This window comes from Fukomys damarensis, unplaced genomic scaffold (assembly GCF_012274545.1).
Source record: "Fukomys damarensis isolate Sample0158 unplaced genomic scaffold, DMR_v1.0_HiC HiC_scaffold_23, whole genome shotgun sequence".
Lineage (NCBI taxonomy): Eukaryota > Metazoa > Chordata > Mammalia > Rodentia > Bathyergidae > Fukomys > Fukomys damarensis.
The window spans coordinates 53,051,709-53,073,468 of NW_022900935.1; the positions used below are offsets into that span (position 1 = coordinate 53,051,709).

Sequence of the window (21,760 nt, forward strand, 5' to 3'; positions counted from 1 at the left end):
TATTTCAATCACATCCTGGGAGAAAAGTTTCCTTAGCCCTCGACGAGTAACTATTCGATGAGCCAAGTGGAGTAGATTTGGGAGAATTTAAAATGGGCAACACCCCTGAAGTATAGAAGATTGTATGGTTATCCTACAAGGATCAGCAGGTCAGAGTTTGGGCCACATACCTGCTCAACATTCATTTTTATTGTTTTTGTTTTTGTTTTTCAGGAATAGATTTCAACATAGAATTGTATTTCTTGGCTTTTGAAATTTTTTATTTTTGAGCCAGGGTCTAAGTCACTAAGTTGCCCAGGCTGGGCTCGAGTTTGCAATCTTCCTGCTTCATCCTCGCAGAGTGCTCAGTCATCCCAACATTCATTTTTAGAAGTGTGCAGAGATGATTCCACAGCCCCAGTATTTACAGCTTAGATAAAATAAGCTGTCAGAGGTTAACAGCAGGTCAGGGGCTCTTATCTGCTAATTGAGTTTTCCAGGGCAGGAGCAGAACAAGTGATTTACAAAACACTGGAATTTTTCCCCCCTTTGAGGGCTTTTCATGCGACTTTTAAGAAATGTTTTATTTACCATGTAGGTCTTAATCTCAACCCACTGTCTATACCAATTATGGTCCCAGTCGGATCCTCTGGGGCAATCCTTCAGGGCTGAGGCAGAAACCAGAGACATTTGTAACTGCTACGTCATTTGTAACCTCTAGTCCAGGATTTCTTAACAGTGGCATTGTTGGACAGACAATCTTTTGTTATGGGGGTAGGGGGTGCTATGCATTGTAGGATGTTTAGAAGCACCCTTAACCTCTACCTACTAGATGCCAGCAGTAACCCTCACCTTCCACCCCATTTGCGACAACCACAAATGACTCCAGACATGCCCAATGTCCCCTGAGGAACAAAATCAACCAGGTTGGGAATCAGGAGATGATGAATCTATGGCACAAGGAGTCCTACACTCAGGCACATCCCCAGGCCTAGCACAGCCTGAGCACACAGAAGGGGCTCAGGAATAAATCCACACTGGATGACTACTTGGGAGAAGAGGTGGAAGGGGCAGCCAAAACCCACACATCTGGAAGCACCCACAAGCCCAGCACAACAGACATTAAAATGGTGTCCAGAGTGCCTAATGCAGATGAGCTGACGACCCAGTTGCTGTGGAACATGACCCACCAGCACGACCTTGCGGGGGGCGAGGCTTCCCGCAGAGGGCTCCCAGCTGGTGACCATGCACAACAGGAATGCCACTGCAGGCTCATTGTGAGGACCTGCAAGACTCTTCTGACGATGACTTGGACTCAGTACGTTCACATGGTGGCCTAACCACATCTCCCTTCAACTGTGCTGCCACCAGACACTTTTCTGCTCCCTACCTCCATACCCGAGGTCAGATCTGCACCAGGCCAGATCCTCCCACCTTCTTCTTCAGTTCCCAGCCATTTATCCTCTCCGGTGCTTTCCCCAACAAACCCTGCTTTGGTGCCAACTTCTTGAGCGATCTGGTGCTCTAAGAGTGTGCCTTCCCCCGGCTGTCCCCCGCAGCTCAGCTGGCAAAACATCATTCCCAAACCCATGTAGACAGGAAGGGAGACCTCTTGAGAGGACTCAAAGTCCTTTAGTCACAAAACTGAAGAAGATGTGAATTTAGCTCCTGAATAACTACTAACGCTGGGCACATGCTAATAGTCCAATCCAAGAAACTCTTCCAATTCATCCTTTTATTAGTTTTAAGGCAGCAAGGAACTTCTGGTCCACATGCGTTTCTGGCCAAGCAAAGGAAAGTCAAGGGAAAGGAAGGGATGGCCGTTGGGAGCCAGCCGGAGCACTCATCACCACATCCTACCTAGGCTCACCAGCCTCCAACTTCATCCTAACGCACTTAGGTTTGAGAGCAAGTGCACCCCATGGCCTTGTCTAGCAGTGTCTTCCAGGAGCACCTTCCTGGGCCATGGCACCAGCTCAGCCTGCCTTTCCCGAGGCCAGGCTCTCCCAGGGGCAGATGACCTCCTTCTCTGTGTTCCGGTCCCCAGACTCTCCTGTCCCTGTGTCATCTGAGTCCATCAGGAAAGGCCCGATGTCTGTAGGCACATCCATTTTGATCTGGAAAAAGCTTCAGACACAAAAGAAAAGCAAGTGATGAAAGAGCAGGCGGACAGCTAATCTCCAAAGAATCCCGACAGCCTGAGGGAAGACCAGCACAACAGGGGCATTTACCAAAGTTCGGGTGTGCTGCCATTGGCCGGGGAGGATCCCCTTATCGGGGATGCCTACTTTCCCGCTAAACTAAAGATAATTCTTTTCTTTTTTGAAGGGCTTGAAAGTGTAGGATTTTGATGAATTCAGGGTGTTTCTGTAGGACATAGCAGTACATAATTCTCAATCCCTTTGGACTCCCTTCTGAGGACATGGTGGCCCCAGGGAAGAGAGCCTTTTAAAAGCCCTATGCCCACATGTGAGGCATGACAGTGGCCACCAAGCTAACCCATTCCCTCCACAGGGCCAGTGGGGAAGGTCAGCAGACATACTCACACTGGATCCTGACCCCTCCTAAGGCTTCAGAGCTGTCTTTCCCTCGTGCTCCCCCATGTGATAGACAGGGGCAGGAGCAACCTTCCTTCTCCAAGCCCAGGCATGGCCAAACACAGGAGCTGGATTGATTGCTTCAGGGGTCCCCCTGTCCACCCAAAACCCATAAGGCTGGGGCTGGTTCTTGGTTTTACATTGTCTGCAATTCGGCTCTCTCTCCTCTGCCTCTGGTGGCTGTGTCAGAGCACCTGGACTTCTCAGAGGTCAGACTTGCAGGACCACCTGGAGTGGAATAAGGAGGGGCCACTGCTCAGGCCAACTCTGGACAATGTCATTGTCACAGAAACCAGTGCTGCATTAAGGATCCCTGCCAGCTCCTCTAAGGAAGTCTGTGGCTGGATGCTGGAGACCAGGAGGTAAGGGCACCTAGGATGAGGGAGGGGCTCAGATGTCACTGGAACTTGCCTTAGGGTCTCACCACCTGTGGTCCCCACAGCAGCCACCAGTCTTTCCTGCCCCTTACAAATGCCACAAATTTACAAGATTAATATGCCCTGCAGGGAGGCAGGGTAGAGGCAAGAGCATGGACAGGGAATTAAAAATGAGAAAGAAAGACACCTGTCCCTTCTTCTCCTTCTCAAGAAAACGGAGGACAGGACTGGGTTTCCAGAGGCTTTCTAGTGACCCAGGGGTGTCAGCAGCCCACTTGTGGTTCAGTTCCCCGGGGTCTTCCCCATGATCCACCCAGAGCACAGTCACACCACAGAGCTCCCGTCCACACTCACAGCCAACCCCTGCTGCTTCTTACTTGGTCACTCTCTTGGGTTTCAGCCTCGGCAGCTGCTGGCCCACGTCCCCCAGGGGCTGCACCTTGCCATGGGACACAGCAGGGCACTTGGGCGAGAGCCGGGCAAAGACAGGTGAGGCCAGGCAGCCCCTTCTCAGGAACCTGCTGAAGGGCAGAGCTGCGCGGACCTTGGTGGGGGCCCTGGGCTGGCCTCGAGCCCCAGGGCAGTCAGCGGAGACCTCAGTGCCCTCGGTAGCCAGGGGCCCGCGGTGGGCACTGGACCAGCTGGCCTCCCCCTTGGACTCCAAGCCCGAGGAGCTCTCCAGGGCCACCTGAATGGGTGAGGGGCAGATGGTGCTGCTGGGCCGCCGGATGAAGCGGCTGGGTGAACGGAAAGGCCTCCGGGGGGAGGGGCAGGAGGGGGAGAAGGGGCCGGAAGGAGAGGGCGGCGGCACGCAGGTCCCGGTGTACACAGCTAGGTGGGGGCTGGGAGCCATGTGCTGGCCTGGCTGTGGAGGAGAAAGGGAGAGAGCTCAGTGGGGAATTTGTGGTCCTGGTCACCAGGGCCCCCAGCTGTCCTCTGCTAACTCAGGCCCTTCCGATGCCAAGAGTTCAGGCCTGGTAGGGCTGCCTCCCTGGCGGGCTGGGAAGTGGTCCCAAAGCCAAGTGTGACCGTGGCACAGCCATTTGGAGGCCTCATTCCAGATCATCCCTCCACCTGTCTCGTCTGTCCCTGAGCCCTGACCACAGTCCCTTTAGCTGGGAAGTTCGCAAAGCCAGGTGTGACCGTGGCACAGCCACTTGGAGGCCTCATTCCAGATCATCCCTCCACCTGTCTCGTCTGTCCCTGAGCCCTGACCACAGTCCCTTTGAAGAGACAGCGTTACCCCGGGGGCACAAACTACCCTCCTTCCAGGCCTGGGGTGCTGGTGTGTAGCCAGGATGATTCTCAATCACTCCTCACGCCAGTCCCCAAATGAAAAACATCTCAACCTCGCCCTACTCCTTGTCACCTCACCTCCATCCTTGGCCCGTCTGGAGAGAGTTACCACTTTGACAGAGCCAGGGAGATGGCACAAGTCTTCCCAGCTTATGCCTTGCTGCCTCTTCCAGATAGAGACCTTACCTTGTCCTGAAACCTGTCCATGTCCACCCTGACAGGACCTACTGAGGAACCGTGGGAGGAAAGGCTGAGTGTAGAACCTGGGCATGTTGGCCAGAAGGAAGCAGGCTATACAGGGTGAAGAGTTGCCCAATATTCGAGGGCTGAGGATCTCGGCCTCCCGGCCTACTGTGGCCCCCACCCTGAGTGTTTGGGCGGGATGGTGGATGTGGCACATTTTCAGCTCACAGAGCCTGAAGGAGCTTTGTTTAAGCTGACAAAGGAAAGATCAAGAATTCCAACGAGGCTCTTCCCCTTGCAGCAGAGACAGCCTAATGGCTTGGGCTTGCCGAGTTCCCCCGCAAAGGCCTGCTGCAGCCACATGCCGGTCAAAGCCCAGCATGGATAGAGGTTCTGGGGCAGATCAGGTGTACGGCACAGTTGGACCAATGCCACCACTGAGAAAGAATTGAAAATGATTGCAGTGAACAGGCCTTCTTTGAAACAAACACTGGGACGTTCTGCTCAGTGGCTTCTTCCTGTCTCCTCCCCACCCCCAGCAAAGCACTGCCCCGCGGCTGAGGGAGGATGGCCAGTTCTGGACAGGGGCGGCTGGCCTCTGCACAGTGAGGTCTGGCTTCCAGGACATGTGAGGGGCCAGGCTCAAATGGAACAGGAGAGGCAGCCTCACCTAAGAACTCCTTTTGGAGGAAGAGAAAGGCCAGGGGGCCGTAGAGGTCGAGAAGTCTGGGTAGGATGGAAAGGGTCTCCATTCTCCACGTGGGCTCCCTGAAGTCCAACCATGATCCCATTCCCAAATAGCAGCTGGGGCTGCCGCTCTGCTGCCTGGATTCCCACAGGTAGGAGCCAGGGCCAAGCTGAGAGCGACTGGATTATTACACTAATGATAATCATCGCTTTTGAAAAACATGCAGCAAAAGCTTAGCATGTTTTAGCTTAGGTGCTGGGCTGAGCACTTTACTTCTGATTACAGATTATTGCATTTACTCCCCAGAGCTTCTCAGTAAGGCAATTCACCATTATCCCCATTTCACAGGTGAAGAAACTCATGCTTTGAGAAGCCAAGAAACTGTGGGTATGGAAGGGCGGCCTTGACATCAAACTCGCTAACATGAGTCTGTGTGCAGAGCCTCGGGCCAGGTGTCCCTGCATGGCTCCAGGAGCAGCCATTTCAGATGCCCCAGGGTGCTGGTTATAAGAGCAGATCCTGGCCTCAGCCAGCCCCACTGAAGGGGACTCTGGGTTTGGGGACACACGCTCTGACGTGCCACGAGACCAGTAAGCTTCTACAGCCCTTCCCTTCTGCAGGGCAGTGCAGCTCCAGCTGGAGTCCTCTCTCCCAAGAACCACAACAGGGGAGAGAGCTGGACCTGGAGGAAGCATTGAAAGACAACTGCTAGGGGAAATGGGATTTCTAAATGATCTATTAAGCATCTACTAGACCTGCCAGACACACTGAATCTACAGCCACCCAATTTCAGAAAACGCAACAGTAAGGCTCAAGAGGATTCTCACGACTAAGACGCCAGCCAAGTCTCACCTAGATGCCTGTCAGTTAATAAATACTGTTTGTGGTCATTTGTCACACAGCAGTGGAAAACGAAACCCACGCCTACATGAGAAGCTGAGCCCGAGTCTGTGCTGTTTCCACGCTGCCTTCTCTTTGCCTGTGGAGTTCAGATAGGACTTGGGATCTAGAAAAGTGGGGCAAATTGTAATTTGTTGATTTTTCCTTTTTAGAAAGTAACTTAATCATGGCACACCATAATGCTTATTCTCTTTACACTTTGCATCTTTAAGAGCATCAGTCTTTGTTAACTTTTTTTGGGGGGGGCTACTGGGGGTTTAACTCAGGTCCCTCTGCTTGCAAGGCAGGCGGCGAAACCAGTGAGCTAAATCCTTGGCCCTGCCTTTGTTAACTTTTGTGGAACTTATGTATATTTCAACCCAGTGACATCAGAATAGAATTAATACTTCATTCTCTGTCAGATGCTTACAAAACTTGTGTTGTAGATTATAATACTAATACAAAGTTTACAGCCTTCTGATACTGACAAATCAGTGTTTCAGAAGATGAATATAAAGGTATATTTTCTTTTTAGCACCTCACAAATTCTTCTCTCAGACGTTTGGTGCTGTATAATTCTATGTATATTCCAGGGGAAATAAAGTCTGCATTTGTTCATGGAAAAAAAAAAAAAAAGAAAGTGGGGCAAAAAATACCCAAACTAGGAAAAAGATTTCATCAGAGAAAGTAGAGAGGTGTCAAAGTGGTACACACCCACACCCACTGGGTTTCTTAACTAAAATCCCGCTCCCATACAATTTATGAGAAATTCCTGCTACAATCCCACTTTAGAGAGAGAGAGAAAAAAAAACTGAAGTTCATAGAGCAGGCGCAAATTGCCCAAGATCCTACATCTCAGGACTACACGCCCTCCCCTAATTCTGCACCCCTCCCGTCTCTCCCTTGTCCCTATCCTTCTTCTCCCTCAGCACTTTCTTTATTCCAGGATGAATGGCAAGACAGGTAAAGAAAGGTGATCACTATCTTTTTCCACTGACCTGGCCCGATACGGTCTTTTCTTCTGAGCAAATGGCCATTAGTCCAGGTGGACCAGGATACTCTAAGCAGGATGCTTTTTCTACTCCCTCCCACCGGGTAACTACAGATCTACCTTGGCCCCTACACAGAGGCCTGTGGCTCGAGCCCCACCTCGCACTGGTATATGGCAGCAAAGCAGCGACATGCAAGACATGTGACAAAGAAATGTGACAGGACACAGACAAAGTAGAGGGCAGCTGGATCTTTCTGTTGTTGCATACTGCTTTTTTATTGTGCGAGGGAACCAGGAAAGGAGGGAAGAAGCATGAAATGGATCAGGTACATTAACAGGAGAACACGATCATTGTAATGGGAGGCAAAGCAGATGGTGCAGAGATGCGACTGATTTTTCTGTCCACTGCAAGTGGCTGAGAACCCATAGTCTGAAATCCCTTCCTGGGAGCAGGATGTGGACTTAAGTGTCAAATTTAGGGTCAGCATGAAGGTCACAGTGTCCCACTTCTAGTCTTCCCTGTTCTTCCTTTCCCAACTCCCCAAAAGCAAACAAGCAAGGCTGGCTCCTTCGGGCAAACTCCCCTGGGATGACGTTGGCGTTTCTCCTGAGTCACCCCGTTTGGCACAGTCCAGCACAAGACCTTCCCATTGGAAACTGACCCTTACTTCAGCCACAAACTTCAGGATCACGGCTCAAGTCACTGCACTGATCTCTCCAAGAACCCCCAGGTGGGGACATGACATCAACTCCAATGGTGGTGATGTCGGATGTGACGGTGACAGGGACCACGGTGGTGGCGGCGGCGGTGGGAACAGTCGTGGCGGTGGCGATGGTCACAGTTGCAGCGGTGCTGTTGACAGGCAGTGCGGCGGTGATGGTGGTGGCGGAAGTGGTCGTGGTGGTCGTGTAACAGCAGCGTGGGGATGGGAGAGGGGATGGCGGTGACAGTAAAATGGGTCATATTGATAGCGATGATGCTGCTGAGGATGGTGATGATGATACAAGCAGCTCCCACCTACTGAGCACTTACACACCCCAGACACGGTCCTAAGCACTTTACTCTTATTTTTTATCCCTGATCCTTATATTTTCTCTAACCTTCACTTGGAGGAAGCGGTCTTTTCTCTAAAAGTCAAGCTGGAAAATGAACTGCTATTGAGGGAATCCTGGCATATTAGAGAATAACGTATTCTCACATAAGATGTGTACTCCATGGTTATGGTGGCTAAACTATATGACACAAGGAGTTAAGATGGGCCTACGTATGTGGCATAATAGAGACTATTATCATTATTTAAATACACCAATCATACTGTCCACATAAATATTATTCCGACACCATTTGAGATCCAGAAGGGCCCATGGGGCCGCTGTAAGGTTGGACTCATGGTAATGAAGTTAGCAGAAACAGCTGCCACCTGCTAGAGCTGCGACGGCATCCACGGACATCCTTGTGAGACCTCAGACCGAGGTAGGGACCTGTGCCCCCTTTCCTGTGAAACGTGAGACTCTCCCGGTGGATTCCAGGACTGAAGAGCAGAACACTGGCAGACTCTTACATTTGGGGAGGAGGCAGGACTAAGAGTGGAAAGGAGCTGATGGGCTGCTGTCTGGAGCTGAGACGCAGGGAAGCCACACAAGTGTGTGGAGTTCTGCATTGTCAGGGACTGCACAGGGCTTCCCAGCATCGATGGTCAGCGTACACCATCAACTGACTCAGGGCCCCTCTGATCTCCCGAGTCTTTGCTCCTCCCCAGACGGGCAGTGCTCCAGGCTGTGCCCTCCCAATCCATTGTGGGGCTGCCCCATAACTCGGCCACTCATGCTTGTTTAACTCTCTTTCCCGCTGACTCTAAGTGTCCCTAGAGTTCTCCCACCGCCCCTTTCACCTTCGAAACACACAAAGGTTTCCAGATAAAGAAATGGGACACTGCATCCTCCTCCTAGCTTGGCAGCCTCTCCACTCAGCTCCACCTGGCTTTGTGTCACACTATGGCCCGCGAGAATTGGCAAGAACTTTCCTGCTGCAGCCCCACTGCCCTCCCCCAGCCTTGAGATTATCAAATACCACAAATTCCATTCATTCCTGAAAAATGGTCTCATCCCAAGTGCCTTCAGTTTCCTCCTTTCAAACGCAATCTCTCTGAGGTGCGATGGGAGGTAATGAACTGTTCCCTCCAAGACCAATCTGGAATTTGGTCTGATCCCATCCAGCCCTGTACATCTAGTCCAGCCTTTCTCTCGTCAGCTCTTCTTTCTCTCCCTCTCTCTCCCTCTCCCTCCTCCCCCACGTGTGTCTGTCCATCTATAGCAATCCCTATCATCTTTCTTTCGTGTGTGTGTGTGTGTGTGTGTGTGTGTGTGTGTGTGTGTGTTTAGCACTGGAACTGAACCCAGGGCCCCACGTAAGATAGGCAAGTACTCTCCTGAGCTACATCCCCAGCCCTTTTTATTTTTTTATTTTTTTCATTTTGAGACTGGGTCTTACAAAGTTGCTCAGGCTCGCCTTGAACCTGCAATCTTTCTGTTTCATCCTCCTGAGTACGTAGGAATACAGAGGTGCACCATCACACCTGGCAATTATTCCTCGCCTTATTTCCCAGTCTCCCTGGAAGCATCCTTTCATCTGATAAACACACCCATTTCACCCTGTCTTTTTAAAAATTGCTCCCTGTCAATCTTCCAAGTTACCACTACATCCTTCATCTTTACCCCAAATTTCTTGAAATGGTGATCTAGACTTACTGCCTACTATAACATCTGACTTCTGCCCTTCCTGTTCCACTGATAGCACCCCTTAAATGTCCCCAGTGATTTCCTAGTTCCTAGCTCCAGTGGCCTCTTCTAGTCTTCAACACACTCAACTCCTCCTTGGTGATTCAGGACAGCAGGAGCCATGTTGCAGAAACTCACTCTCGGTGGTGCCTTATAACCAAGATCCACATTTTGGTCACATAAGTCCAGTGTGGGCCAGCCGGCCTCCTGCATCTCACAGCTGCACTCTGTGGACGTTGATATGATCTCAAGTCCCAGCAGAGCCTGCGGTGGAGACGGAGCACCAGGCTCCGAGCCCCAGCACTGCCCATTGGCCAGACCTAACCGCAGGGGAGGCTGGGAAGTGAAAGGGTAAGACACACAACCTCTGTTGTGTCATAACTACGCACCACTCGCTCGTACCCTCACCATCTCCCGTGTGGCACACTCTGACAGCTCTTCTCCTCCACTCTTAACTCTTCCTTCTCCATACCTTGAAAACAGGGCCTACTCCAAGACTCTCTCTTAGCTTTTTTTCTCTCCCTGAACTCGCCCATTCTCACCATCTTCAGCAGTCGCTCCCAGGTGAATGAGTCCATCTAAAATTACTTCCCTTCCACAATTCAGAATTACTCACGCCAGCTTTCTGTTTCTTTAGAGCACGTCTCTGTCATCTACTTTCTGCCTCTTTCCACCGAAATGTAAACTTGATGAAATTACACCTGACGGTTTTATTCAGTTCTGCATCTTTCAGGTCTCAAACAGGAATGGTTTAGAAATCTCCTTTCAGAAGCATATTTTATCTTCAACTTCCTGTTGGGACCTGGGAGTCAGGGGAGAATCTAGGTCAAGAAAGGTTTGAATGTTTTATTTCACGTCATGGTAGACTTCTCAGGAAGAAATCTGTCTCTCTCTCTCTCTCTCTCTCTTTTTTTTTTTTCCTTTTTGGCTTGGTAGTTGTCAGACACTTAGAGCAAAAGTTAACGTTTGCAAAAATGTAATGTTCAGGTATGATAACCCAGACATGTAAGGTATACTGTGCTCAGCCCTACTTTAAAAATTAGTTTTCTATCCATCCTTTTACAAATTCCCTCATCTGGTATTTTACTATTATAAGTTGCCTCAAATCATTTCTGGAAGAAGAGAGACCAAAATTATGAACTATAGCTCTCTGCCTTCCACCTGGAAAATTTTATTCAATCTTTGATGTCCAGTTTCCTCAGTGAAAGTATGGATCACTTCATCCCTGATATGATCCTTCTTCTGTGATATGATCCTTCCTCTTGTTGGTACCACTATGTACTCCATCTGATAAGTGCATGGTGTTGGCCACTGATCTTAACACAAAAGTGATTTTTAAAGTACATCTATGGAACATAATCTTGCCATCCAGGAATGAAGCCATAGATCTCCCATAGATTATGGGATCCTCTGTCTGGCATGGAGTAGGTCTCCAGTGATTTGTGTGGACAATCTAACATGTGCCCACATAGTCTCCTCTCCCTAGAACCCCCTTCCTACCTGACCCACATTCTTTGATCAACTCTCTTTTATCCTCCACCTGCATGTCACTGCCTCAAAGAGGCACAGTGTCCATACACCCCATCTTCTTTATGACAATACCGTATCCATTTCCTATAGAATACAGGCAACAGCTTGTTATTATATATTTTTGTGTTGGTAATTATAATGATGGCCCCAAATCTTTATACTTCCTTTTATCCACGTCTTCTGCCATGGGAATTTGCCCTTTTTAGAAAACTAAAGAGGTAGAATTTACTTCCCTAACCCTTCAGTCTAGGCTGGTTTGGGGACTTGCTTTGGCCAATAAAATGAGGTGGAAGGTGCCATGTGAAGCCTTTTGTATTTCTCCTAGCATCCCTGGGCCTCTGCCGCTGTCATGGGATCATGTCTAGGCCAGGCTGTTAGAAGATGAAAGACAGATAGAGCAGAGCAGACTCACTCCTCTCACCCCAGCTTAGACTGCTGTTGACCATCCAGATCTACAAGGAAGCCCAGCCAAGATCAACAGAGTCACAGAGATGAACCCATATGCACAAACAGTAGACACTACTGTATGCGACTCTAGTTGTGGTCACTTGTTATAGAGCAGCAGCTATCTGTTAGCTTAAATGACTTTTGGTCAGTCCGAGACGATAAGCTCCATGAAGAAGAAACAGTGTCTTTATGTTGTTCACCATAGTAGGTACATAGTAGGTACCCAACAAACGTGAATGATTGAGTATTTGTGCTGTATGAGGCTGGTCCCTTGCTCACTTTCCATTCTTTCTCTTGCATACAGGTGCATGGTGGAGGCCTCACTTCAAGAATGACCTCCCAGGATTGGGGCCTGAACCGTCCTCCTCCTCTGCTCCTGATCAGAGAGCTGCCCTAACCTGTAGCTAGACAGGAGGTAATTCTCCACATCTAGAAAATATCTCAAAAAGTATATTTGATCCTATCTTATGTCACAGTCGTCCACTCTCCTTCCCGTGAATGAAGACATAAATGCATTTGTTCTTTAGCCAAAAACATGCTCACAGCAGCTCATTTCACCTTGACTGCTCAGGCCTCGCTGCTTCGTTCTTCCAAGCCACTGACGCACGCGATATGCGCACAGGAACAGAGACACAGGAAGGAGACAGCCCGCGAGCCCTCAAATAACGGCGGCTAGGAACAAGCTCAATGGGAGAACAGGTGCTAGCAGGGCCTCCCCAGGCAGCTGGAGGGGGGGGTGCCCAGGGAAATGCTTTTATGGGGCAACCCTGCAGCCACCCCCTGGGAGGGATCTTGGGTTGCTAAATGATTTAGAAGCTCAGTCTAAGTTGAAGATATGGGAAGAGAAGCATCACGAAGCTATTTTAAACAAATGTCCCTGAAAGAAAGGTACTGTGGGGATGGGGAGAAAGAAGTCTTCTCTGTCATTTTCAAAGCGAATAGTGGGACACAAAGCAGACTGTTTTCCCTATGGTTCTCACTACGGGGCTTTCTAAACCAGAGGAGCACACAGCAACTGAGTCAGGGAACCCCTTCCATCACCAGCCCTGGCCCTTGGTGACCAGGAGTGAGATCAGCTCTCGTGGCCCCAGTGCCAGGAAGTCTGCTGTAAAGGAAGTTAGAAGAATCTGGGACAAACCTGTTAACACTACCGTCCTACTACCGGGGAATGGAATCTTCTAGGCTCCGACTGACCTTTCTTAGTTTGCTCTCCCGAGTGCAAACCCCACCCCAGGAACTCCACATCTATTTAGGAGGAGGCTCTTTTCTGAATCGGCTCCTACGGTCCAGCTTGCTCATGACCTGGGTGATGTCCACTGTGTTGGCTGCTTCTCGAGCTTTGGCTTCCTCTTCCAGCTGCCTCAGGATCACAGGGCTTGGGCTGGAGCGCAGGTGACGTCGCATAAATGGGAGGCTCGAGCTGCAAGGAAGGACACCTCGGTGGCTGGTGGAAAACCACAATTCTTGCCCACTGCCACAGCCACAACCAGGAGGAGTTGGAGCTGGAAAGCCAGCATCTGGATGGGTGCCTTTGTTTCACCAGCGAACCTCAAGTAGGGTCCTCAGAGCTACGACTCTAACCTAAGTTACTTTCTCCCTGCCTTGGAGGACAGAACCAGAGTGAGCACCAACTGCCATGGGATTATAAGTCATGCGCAAAGAAAAGGACTCTGCAGACGGTAAAGATGACAGGCACACCTTCTACAATATGTATAATGTGTCATCTCAACATCCCGAAAGGTCTCTATGAAAGGAGAAGGCGAGGCAGGCTCAGGCTATGGAAACTTAAGCGTCCCAACCCCACTTGAGAGTTGATTTTTTTTTTTTCAAAAGCCAAGTCCTGGGAGGGCACAGAGAGCTGGACTGTCCAAGACAGCAGGGTTCCAACAGGCAGAGAAGGAGGAAAGGGCTTGGAGCGGGGTGGTGGCCTGGGGCTCTGCTCATACACAGAGTCAGAACCTTCGGAAGCCAAGTAAGGATTCCTGGAGCCAAACTCTCTTTACCATGTCCTTAGGAGCCAAGACAAAGCTTTAGGTGCTCCAGGGAGCCAGAGAGACTAAGTAGATAAGACCCTGCTCTTGAGGACACACACGACCCTGGGAACCGAGTATTTCAACAGCAATGACAGACTGAAGACTTAGGACCTACTCCAATTTCTGGACTTCATATCTATCTTCATATCTAGGACTCTCCTATCTATGTCTGGGAGGTGGATGTTTCCCCCACCAGGAAGCACTGCCTGACACTGGGTGTCTCACAGTCCTGCCAAAGGGAGGGATTAGGGTGTAGACTTAAATTTCTCCTGGAAAAATTAAACTTGAATCCATCGTCCTATTCCTGTGAGTGACGGAACAAACTTACCCACTGCCATTCCCACCTCTTCATCCTATACAGAAGCAGGCATGGGTGTCTCCCATTCACGGTGGTGACGACAACAGTCCCAGACTGCCTTGGCCCACGCCAAAGCCAGGGGTGCCCCAGTGGTCCCCACCACCCCAGGCTCTCAGAGCCCCAGCTGGGTCTGGGAAGGATCCCAGCTGAATTCTTGTGTGCACTGAGACACCTCCCTCTGCCCCCACTTTTTGGCAGGCCCTCTGAGGCTATTAGAGCCCTTTCTTGTGGCTTAAAAGAGAAGCTTTCAAGTCCCCGGGGATACTGAACCCCCTTCCTTGCTCAGTAAACCTAGAACTCACCACAAAGACTTCCTTTCTGTCCTGTTCATAACAGCACCATTATCCTCAAGAAAGAACCGAGCTGGGTTTTTTTTGTGGTTTTTTTTTTTTTTTTCCTTAAGCTCCTTTGAAAAAGGCTATGGTCCAACTGCCTCCTTTAGAATGGACTGAAGATGTTGGACAGAAGCCCAGCATGGGCTCTCTGGGCATTTACTAAGCATGGGACAGGACACATGGCTGCCAGTGCTTTGAAAAGCCTCTGCCAGGGTCCTACGACTTTGTTCAAGCTGTCATTCGGTTACTCTTTTGAATCTTCAATCCCTGTGTTTTTCCCAAAAAAGAGGGATCGATTTTTCTGCCCCATGTTAGAGTCCTTCAATGTCCCAGTGGCTCTAAAAGGTGAAGTGATGTACACTTGCAGTGAAAAGGAAAATGGATGAATCTACAGGCTTCTACAGGGTAATCCCTGGAGGTGAAAAGAACACTTCAAACGTGACTCTTCTTCTCCTCTACCAATCTAGCATTTTCTCTGGGATACAATGTGCTGTTCTCTTTTAAGCAGTGCTCGGAACAAAGCAGATATAAAAATGTAGCTAAAAGAAGTCCCATTCATCAATTTGGGGGTGGAGAAGAGTGGCAATTTAAAAAAAAACAGTGAGATGTTTCCATTTGTGATAAGGGTAATTATTGTTCTGATAATCAGAACTCTTTCAAATCAGCATGAGGGAAACAAACCTAGAAAGAACTAACTGCTAAGGAAATCTTACTGGAGTAATTTGAGGGCATTATGAAGAAATGAGATGCTGTGTATGTAATACTTTCCAGTCCCCAATATTATCATAAGCAAACATCAATAGTAGCCATTGGGCCAGAAAAAACCCTGGCTTCTCCATAAACTAAACAGCAGGCAGCAACAATTACAAATAGCTCCACTTGCCTTTTCTTGGTGGTTTCCTGAGGCTCAATCGCTTTGGCCAGCATTTCCTTATAGATTGGGGATTTTAAATAGCGAGCATAAGAATCCTGGTGGAAGCAAAGAAAAAAAAACTGATTATGAGAGAGAATGTGTCAAATCAAACACGCTTGCCACCCTCTGTCTGGCCCTCGCTGGGTGGCAGAATGACACAGGGCACATTCGTCTCCTTGCCTGAAAGATTTCAGGGAGCCATTGAGAGCAGTTCCTCTCAGATGTGGGTCCCAGGCCGGCACCAGTGTCACCTGGGAACTTGTTAGAAATACCGTCTTTTATTACCAGCCAGGAAGGCACCATCCCAATCTGGTCTCATCTGGAACCCCAAGAATGGCACAGCCTGGGGCTTTCAAAGGCACAGTCTCCACCCCCACACACCAAAATCCTCCTCAGAGTTGTTCGCCAGCAAGAGACAGAGGACATTAGCCTCTCCCAGCCAGCGCCATCCTCCAAGGTGTACTACCTATAGAACCCTTTCCCATCCCACCACGGAGCTCTCTGCTCTAAGTTTGGGTGTAAAAAGCAAAGGAATACAAGAAAAGAGAAAAGAAATACACATTGATTCCACTGTGAGATGTTTCTGGGGACCCTGTGCAGGGTCTGGGAACTGACTTCTCCAACGGTGCTTCTGGCCGGCCAAAAAATTTGGTCATGACAGAGACAGAACAGAGCCCTCTGCAACAACGCAGGACTGACACAGGATGATTCTAAGGGCTGAGAGTATCCGTCACAGGTAGGAGAATGACGACAGAACCCGGGAATAGGGCTAGTGGAGATACCAAGTCGCAGTGAGCTTGTCACCAGAGCACCCGGCCTGCAGGGACACCCGTGACTCTTCCTTCCTGGCTAGGAGCTGGCCACCCTGTGCAGCTCTTAAGAGACTGTGAAAACTACATTTTAAAAAAATCAAAATATTGTAAACCACATAAGCAGGGTTATCATTAAAGAGACTATGCTGTGGATCTGCCAGTGGGAAAATATAAAGAAACCCTCCTGATGGGGAAAAAAGTGGGGAGGCGATAAACGGCGAATGTAGCCTGCTGAGAATTCTAAATAATTCTTTGTTTTACAGGAGCAAATAGTTCTGCCACCTCCCTCGAAAGCTACAAGGTCCTGAGTTCAATTCCCGCTACCAGAAAAAAAAAAAAAAAAAGTAAATATATTTTCTTTAACACAAGAAAAGGCTAACTAGAAACAAACGGAAGGGAAGATCGCAGACGTGTGCCAACCCCCACTCAATCACACAGCACAGTTGGTTGGGCACTTTGCCATAAAGGGAATAATTGCCCCCGTGAGCAGTCAGAGTGCCACGAGGGAGCCTGGGCAGGGATGACGCTGAGTAGGGACCAAACTGGAGGACCTCCCTCCTCTCAGCCTCCAGTCCTCGTTTCCTAAGAAAGTGAATGATTTTTCTCTCGGGTCCCCTTTATTTTATTTTTAACAATTCCCGGACGATTCCTACCATGTTGGCATTTGTTAATAATCCAGAAGGCAACTGAACCCCCTTGGAGTTGTACCTAGTTTGCACTGGTTTGTCTCTTTTCGACACGGGACCTCCCATGTGTCCTATGTGCCCAGGGCCACAGGAACCGCACCCTGCCACTGGACAGCCCGGAGCATGGGCTCCAGGAGAGCAGGAGGTGGAACGTCATCGCCGCTAGAGAAGTACAGCCTTCCGCGCGATGGTCTCTTTCACAACAAAGTTCCGCGCTCTGCACGGTGACTGCAACTAATAAGCCTTCCACAAATGACAGCCATTATGATTCTACCATTGCTGGTGTCGCCGGTGCTCCCACAGCTCTCCTGCGGAGGGAGGGGCCCCTGAGGTGCACACGGCTTCTGCAGGTGTCCTCACCCTCTGGCCCATGGAGGACCCAGCCGGGGTGGCGAGCAAGTGGTCTCCCCATGTCACGGAGGGCTCTCAGGCCCTGTGCGCGGCCCACACGCAGCGCACCCACCTTCTTCATGAGCATGTAGATGTGCGTCTGGGCTGCGTCCAGCACGTAGCGGTGGGGGTGCCTCAGCCCTTTCACCGTGATGTCCATGGTTTTGCCATCTATGTTTATCCACCGCCTCGCCCCGGGGGCCAGGAACAGTCTGTGGAGGGACGGAAGACGTGTTTGCAAAAGTAGTTACACCGAGTTCACAGCTGCAAGGGCAAGAGGGGTTGATGGAACAGGCTCCCTGGGGTGATGCTGATAAGGTTTTTCAGAGATGCTACAGCATCTGAAGAGGGTGTTAAGCAGCTTTTCCTAGAAGCAAGAGGACAGCCACACCAGCTGTGGGAATGAGAGTACTCAGGTGTCCCCAGCCTCTAGGAAAGAGAACAAAGTGGTGATAGTTCCTAGCCAAGAAGGTAAAGAGTCCACTTCCACCCCAACCCCTTCTGCCTATTTATTCACCCGGGCTCAGGGCGCAGTTTGGAACCAGGCTAGGACACCGCCAGACAGGTGCCTGCGGGGCCCTCTGCTCTGCTCTCCCTCGGCCCTGTCCAAACAGGTTCGGTGATGAAGCTTCAACACCGAGTTGGGGCCGAAACGTGACCCCTGGGCATCCAGCCCAGGGGCCCCAACGTCAGCTGTGCTTTCTGAGTCCTGTGGCTCTACCTGGGCTGTGGGCACAGGGAACTCTGTCAATACGACGATTCTTAGCTGTTTCGGGCCACGGATGGACGTTCTGCCTTCCCCCTTAAGATATGCGTGACAATTTGGAATTTCAACTAAGACTTCCCCAAGTGGGCATCTGGGGAGGGAGGTGGCTAAAGTGACCCCAAAACCAGCAAAGTCCCTTGCAGAAGGAGTTAGACATCAGGAGATGTCCACGTATCGCAAGCATGGTGGTGGTGTGCCTGTCGAGCTGGGGAAGGCTGCCATCTGACTCTCCCAGACCAGAGTCCTCCCACTCTACCTGAATCCGCTCTCGAGCCTCTCTGTGTTCCGGTCCCTCCCTGTGGCAGGAGGTGAGCAGAACTGCCAGAGCACAGGAGCCTCTGAGATGAGGAGAGAGGCCTCAGCTGTTTTGTGAAGCCCTTCCTCTCCGAGAACTGGCATGGTCCATCCTGACTCCGCATGTAGGAGGACACCAGAGGACAAAGACTGAGTTCTCAGCAGAGAGCGGGCTGCGAGAGCTGCTTCCAGCCATGTGGAGCTCGGGCCTCAGGAACTGCAGGGCAGCTGTGAGTGCAAGCTAAAATCACTGCTGTCCACTGTGGCCAGGGCAGGCAGAAGGACTCACAGGGATCCAACGCAGCAGGGTGTGGGCACCCGCCCGGCTCCGGGGAGGAGTGCTGGTGGGAGTGTGGCTCTGAGCAGTCTCGGTGACTTCGTCCCGCCTTCTCTCCTCCTTCCCTGGCCACTGGCAGCATGGCTGAGCCTTCTAAACTGAGCCCTTGGATCTGGGGTCATGTGAAAGGGGGGCCTGAGGAGGTGCTCACTTACTTCTGTGGGAGCAGCGAGAGCCACGGATGAGAAATCGGGCTCGGACCCCAAATCGGGCTCTCTGTCCCTTTCCTTTGTGTCTTCTGGTTTCTAATGCGGTGCCCATCTGGTCACTCCTCTCTCTGTTTCTTTCTGTGTCTTACACACACACACACACACACGTCTAATGAACCTTGCACTGTAATTCAGGACAATCCCTAAATGCATACCCACCGGAGCAGGGCACCCTACTGGACCATCTCACCAGGCTGCCTCCAGAGGGACCCTCAAGCCTTCGAAAGCAGCAGGGTGTATCATGGTGTGGCAGGGGCAGTGCCTGAGGCTGGGCAGGACCAGGATGGCCGCACGTGGGGGCCCTTCCTTCTCTAACTGCAGCCCCACACACGGGAAAGGACTCTCAGCAATCTGGCTGATCCTTACTTGTAGATTTCCTCTGCTTTCTCCTTGACCTTGGACTGATCTCCATACTTCAGATCCTCACAGGCTTCCCAGAATCCCAGATTCTCCCCTGCACAGGGAGGAGGGGTACACGGACAGAAGCCAGACAGGAGCGAGCAGAGAGAGGAACAGAAGAGGGAATAAAAGAAATGGGTCAGCTGGGATGGTTCAGTTCTGCGGCATGGTGAGCACCCTTCCCTGGCGAATGAGCCCCTGCACACCATGACATCGGGGCCCAGGAGTGGCTACAGTTGCTGGTGTCCTCTGAAATAAACTAGACTGGCAAACACCACCTTTGGGGCACTGCATTCACACTGGGGGTGCTGTCCTTCCTCCAACAGCACACAGGCCAGAGCTCATAATAACCCCCCATACACAGCAAGCGGCAGCAGCATTATTTCTGCCCCCACATTTATCTGTAACAGATATTGCCTGAACAAAGCCACCTGTGACGAGCCTCCTAAGCACGGTTCACAGCGCTTCAGGCTCTTTTCCTAAATGCCTTAGTGACTTCTGCCTCCTCTGTCTGCATGTAGAGACCCCACCTTCTGCAGCCCCTCCCTACCCCAGAGGTCCCTTCCCGGTCCTTACATCCCCAAGGTGTGTCCATGAGGGACTGACTCCAGGGAAGGCCTGGCCACAGGGAGATTTAACTGAGTGTCACAAAAGCCCAAAGGGCTCTGCTCCTCTCCACTCAGAAGGAAAGTCAGACCCCTCGATTCAGTGTACCATAAATTTCCAGAATAGGCAAATCTATACAAGAGACTGAAAATAACTTTGTGGTTGCCTAGGGCTGGGGTCAGGGGAACAGAGCAGTAAGGAGGAAGTGGGGGAGAGGGAGGAACAGGAAATGACTTCTACTGGGCAAGAAGGTTCTTCTAGGGGTGGTACAATTGCTCTGGAATTAAATGGTGTTGATGAATACAGACTTAGTGATTATATTAAAAACACTGTACCGTACACTTGAAAAGGTGACTTACATATTATGTGGATCATATCTCGATTTATGATTTTAATTAAATGAATAAAGAGATAATTCACTTGCCTTTTTCATATCTTGATTGTCATAAGGACATCGTCCATAATATGGTTTTAATACTACAGGGAAATCTTTCCTGGATTCTGTTTGTAAGGCACGGTAGGGTCAAACAGTAGTTTGACACTGTGCCACTAGATGGCAGCATTCCCACTTCTTCACCAGTTTGCTCTAAGGGTTCTCTCCATCTTCTGTTCTGGGGTTTATTATATTATGGCAATTAGGCTTGATTAGGAAGAAAAATTTTCAGCGGTCCCTATCATGACGTAATGTTCTGTCAACCCTACCAAAGGCATGTCCAGGGCAATTCCACAGGGAAGCAGGTCTGGCGTAGTAGGCAGCGTCGAAGTTCAAAAGTGACTCGCTAAGTATCAAATAAACCCCATGAAAGGAACTGCTTCAGAAAGGTGCTGAAGCCAATAGAATGTGCAGCTTAGTGAAACGGGTTCTAATCTGTCCTCTTGGTTTTCCCAGACGTTTTTCCATGTAGTATATTTTATTTAAGAGGTCGCAAGTGCCTGCCGTGGGCACTCAGAGGTGGGACATAAAACACACCCCTGCCCACTCTATTAAGATCCACACACTTTTAAGGCCCCCGAAGGAATCAGGCCAGGGGCTAAGGCCGTGGTTCTCACCCATAGTCGCGCCGTAGAATCACCTGGGCGTCATTTAAAACGTCAGGGCTTCGGACCCAAACCAACACGAAAGGGATCTCTGGGGATGGGACCCAGGCCAACATGTGCTTTAAAATCTCCCCCAGGTGAACTGAATACACAGCACCAGCGAGCTAAAGCAAGCCAGGCTGGGAGTACAAGGGAAAGCGTGCTTGCTCTACAGCCCATCCCTTTACTTTCCCTGAAAAGCTACACTTAAAGGCTGGGATGGAGGGAGCAGGATCTCTTTGGGTGATAGAGGGCAGTCAAGGAGGGGTGGAGCCCTCAGAAACGTAATCCATGTGACTAAGGAGCTGGGACTAGACCCAGGTATTTCTCCTTGTGCTCTTAAGGAGGAAGCCCTGTTTCAGAGCTTTTTAGCAAAGCTATGGAAACTTACACTGAGCAAATCCAAGGCTAGATGGCAAAGAAATGTTACTAAAAGTAAATTATTTTCAATTAAAAACTAGTAATAATAAGAAAAAAACACCCACCACTGAATTCTTTCTTGAGAAAGTACTGAAAGCTCTGCCGACCCTTGGGATCTCGGATCAGCTCACTGAAATTGAAGGCCCATCGTTCCACCCGCATCTTGGTTGGGATTTCCACCCTGCAAGGGCGATGATTTATAAACACAACTCTTCAAGCAAGGCAGGACCGAGTGATGCCTGGGGTGGCGGTGAGGGACTGTAGCTCCCCACCGGCCTCCACTAGAACCTCAGCCCAGGGTTCCACTCAGTCCTCCTCCTCCTCCACCGCCAGTCCCTGCATAAACACACAGTGCAAATAGCCCTGGCCAGGAAGATGCA

The 21,760-nt window shown here is 50.3% G+C and overlaps 1 protein-coding gene across 11 annotated transcripts in view; it reads right to left on the reverse strand.

Annotated features, from left to right (window-relative positions):
• Positions 1-275: 275 nt before the first annotated feature.
• Rgs9 (regulator of G protein signaling 9) overlaps positions 276-21,760 on the reverse strand; it is a 62,559-nt gene continuing 41,074 nt past the window's right edge. For 3 of the 11 annotated variants that reach the window (XM_010616818.3, XM_010616817.2, XM_010616820.2), the window contains 7 exons: positions 21,446-21,561; positions 19,245-19,332; positions 17,346-17,484; positions 15,355-15,440; positions 13,048-13,165; positions 3,331-3,818; positions 276-2,106 (listed from right to left, as the gene is read on the reverse strand). In XM_010616818.3, the coding sequence (XP_010615120.1) occupies positions 1,956-2,106; positions 3,331-3,818; positions 13,048-13,165; positions 15,355-15,440; positions 17,346-17,484; positions 19,245-19,332; positions 21,446-21,561 (1,186 nt within the window). In that variant the 3' untranslated portion in view covers positions 276-1,955. Of the gene's footprint in view, positions 2,107-2,716; positions 2,805-3,330; positions 3,819-8,501; positions 10,571-12,883; positions 13,166-15,354; positions 15,441-17,345; positions 17,485-19,244; positions 19,333-21,445; positions 21,562-21,760 lie in introns of those variants that run through there. The other 8 variants (XR_004518662.1, XR_004518658.1, XM_010616819.3 and 5 more) reach the window with 7 other exon arrangements.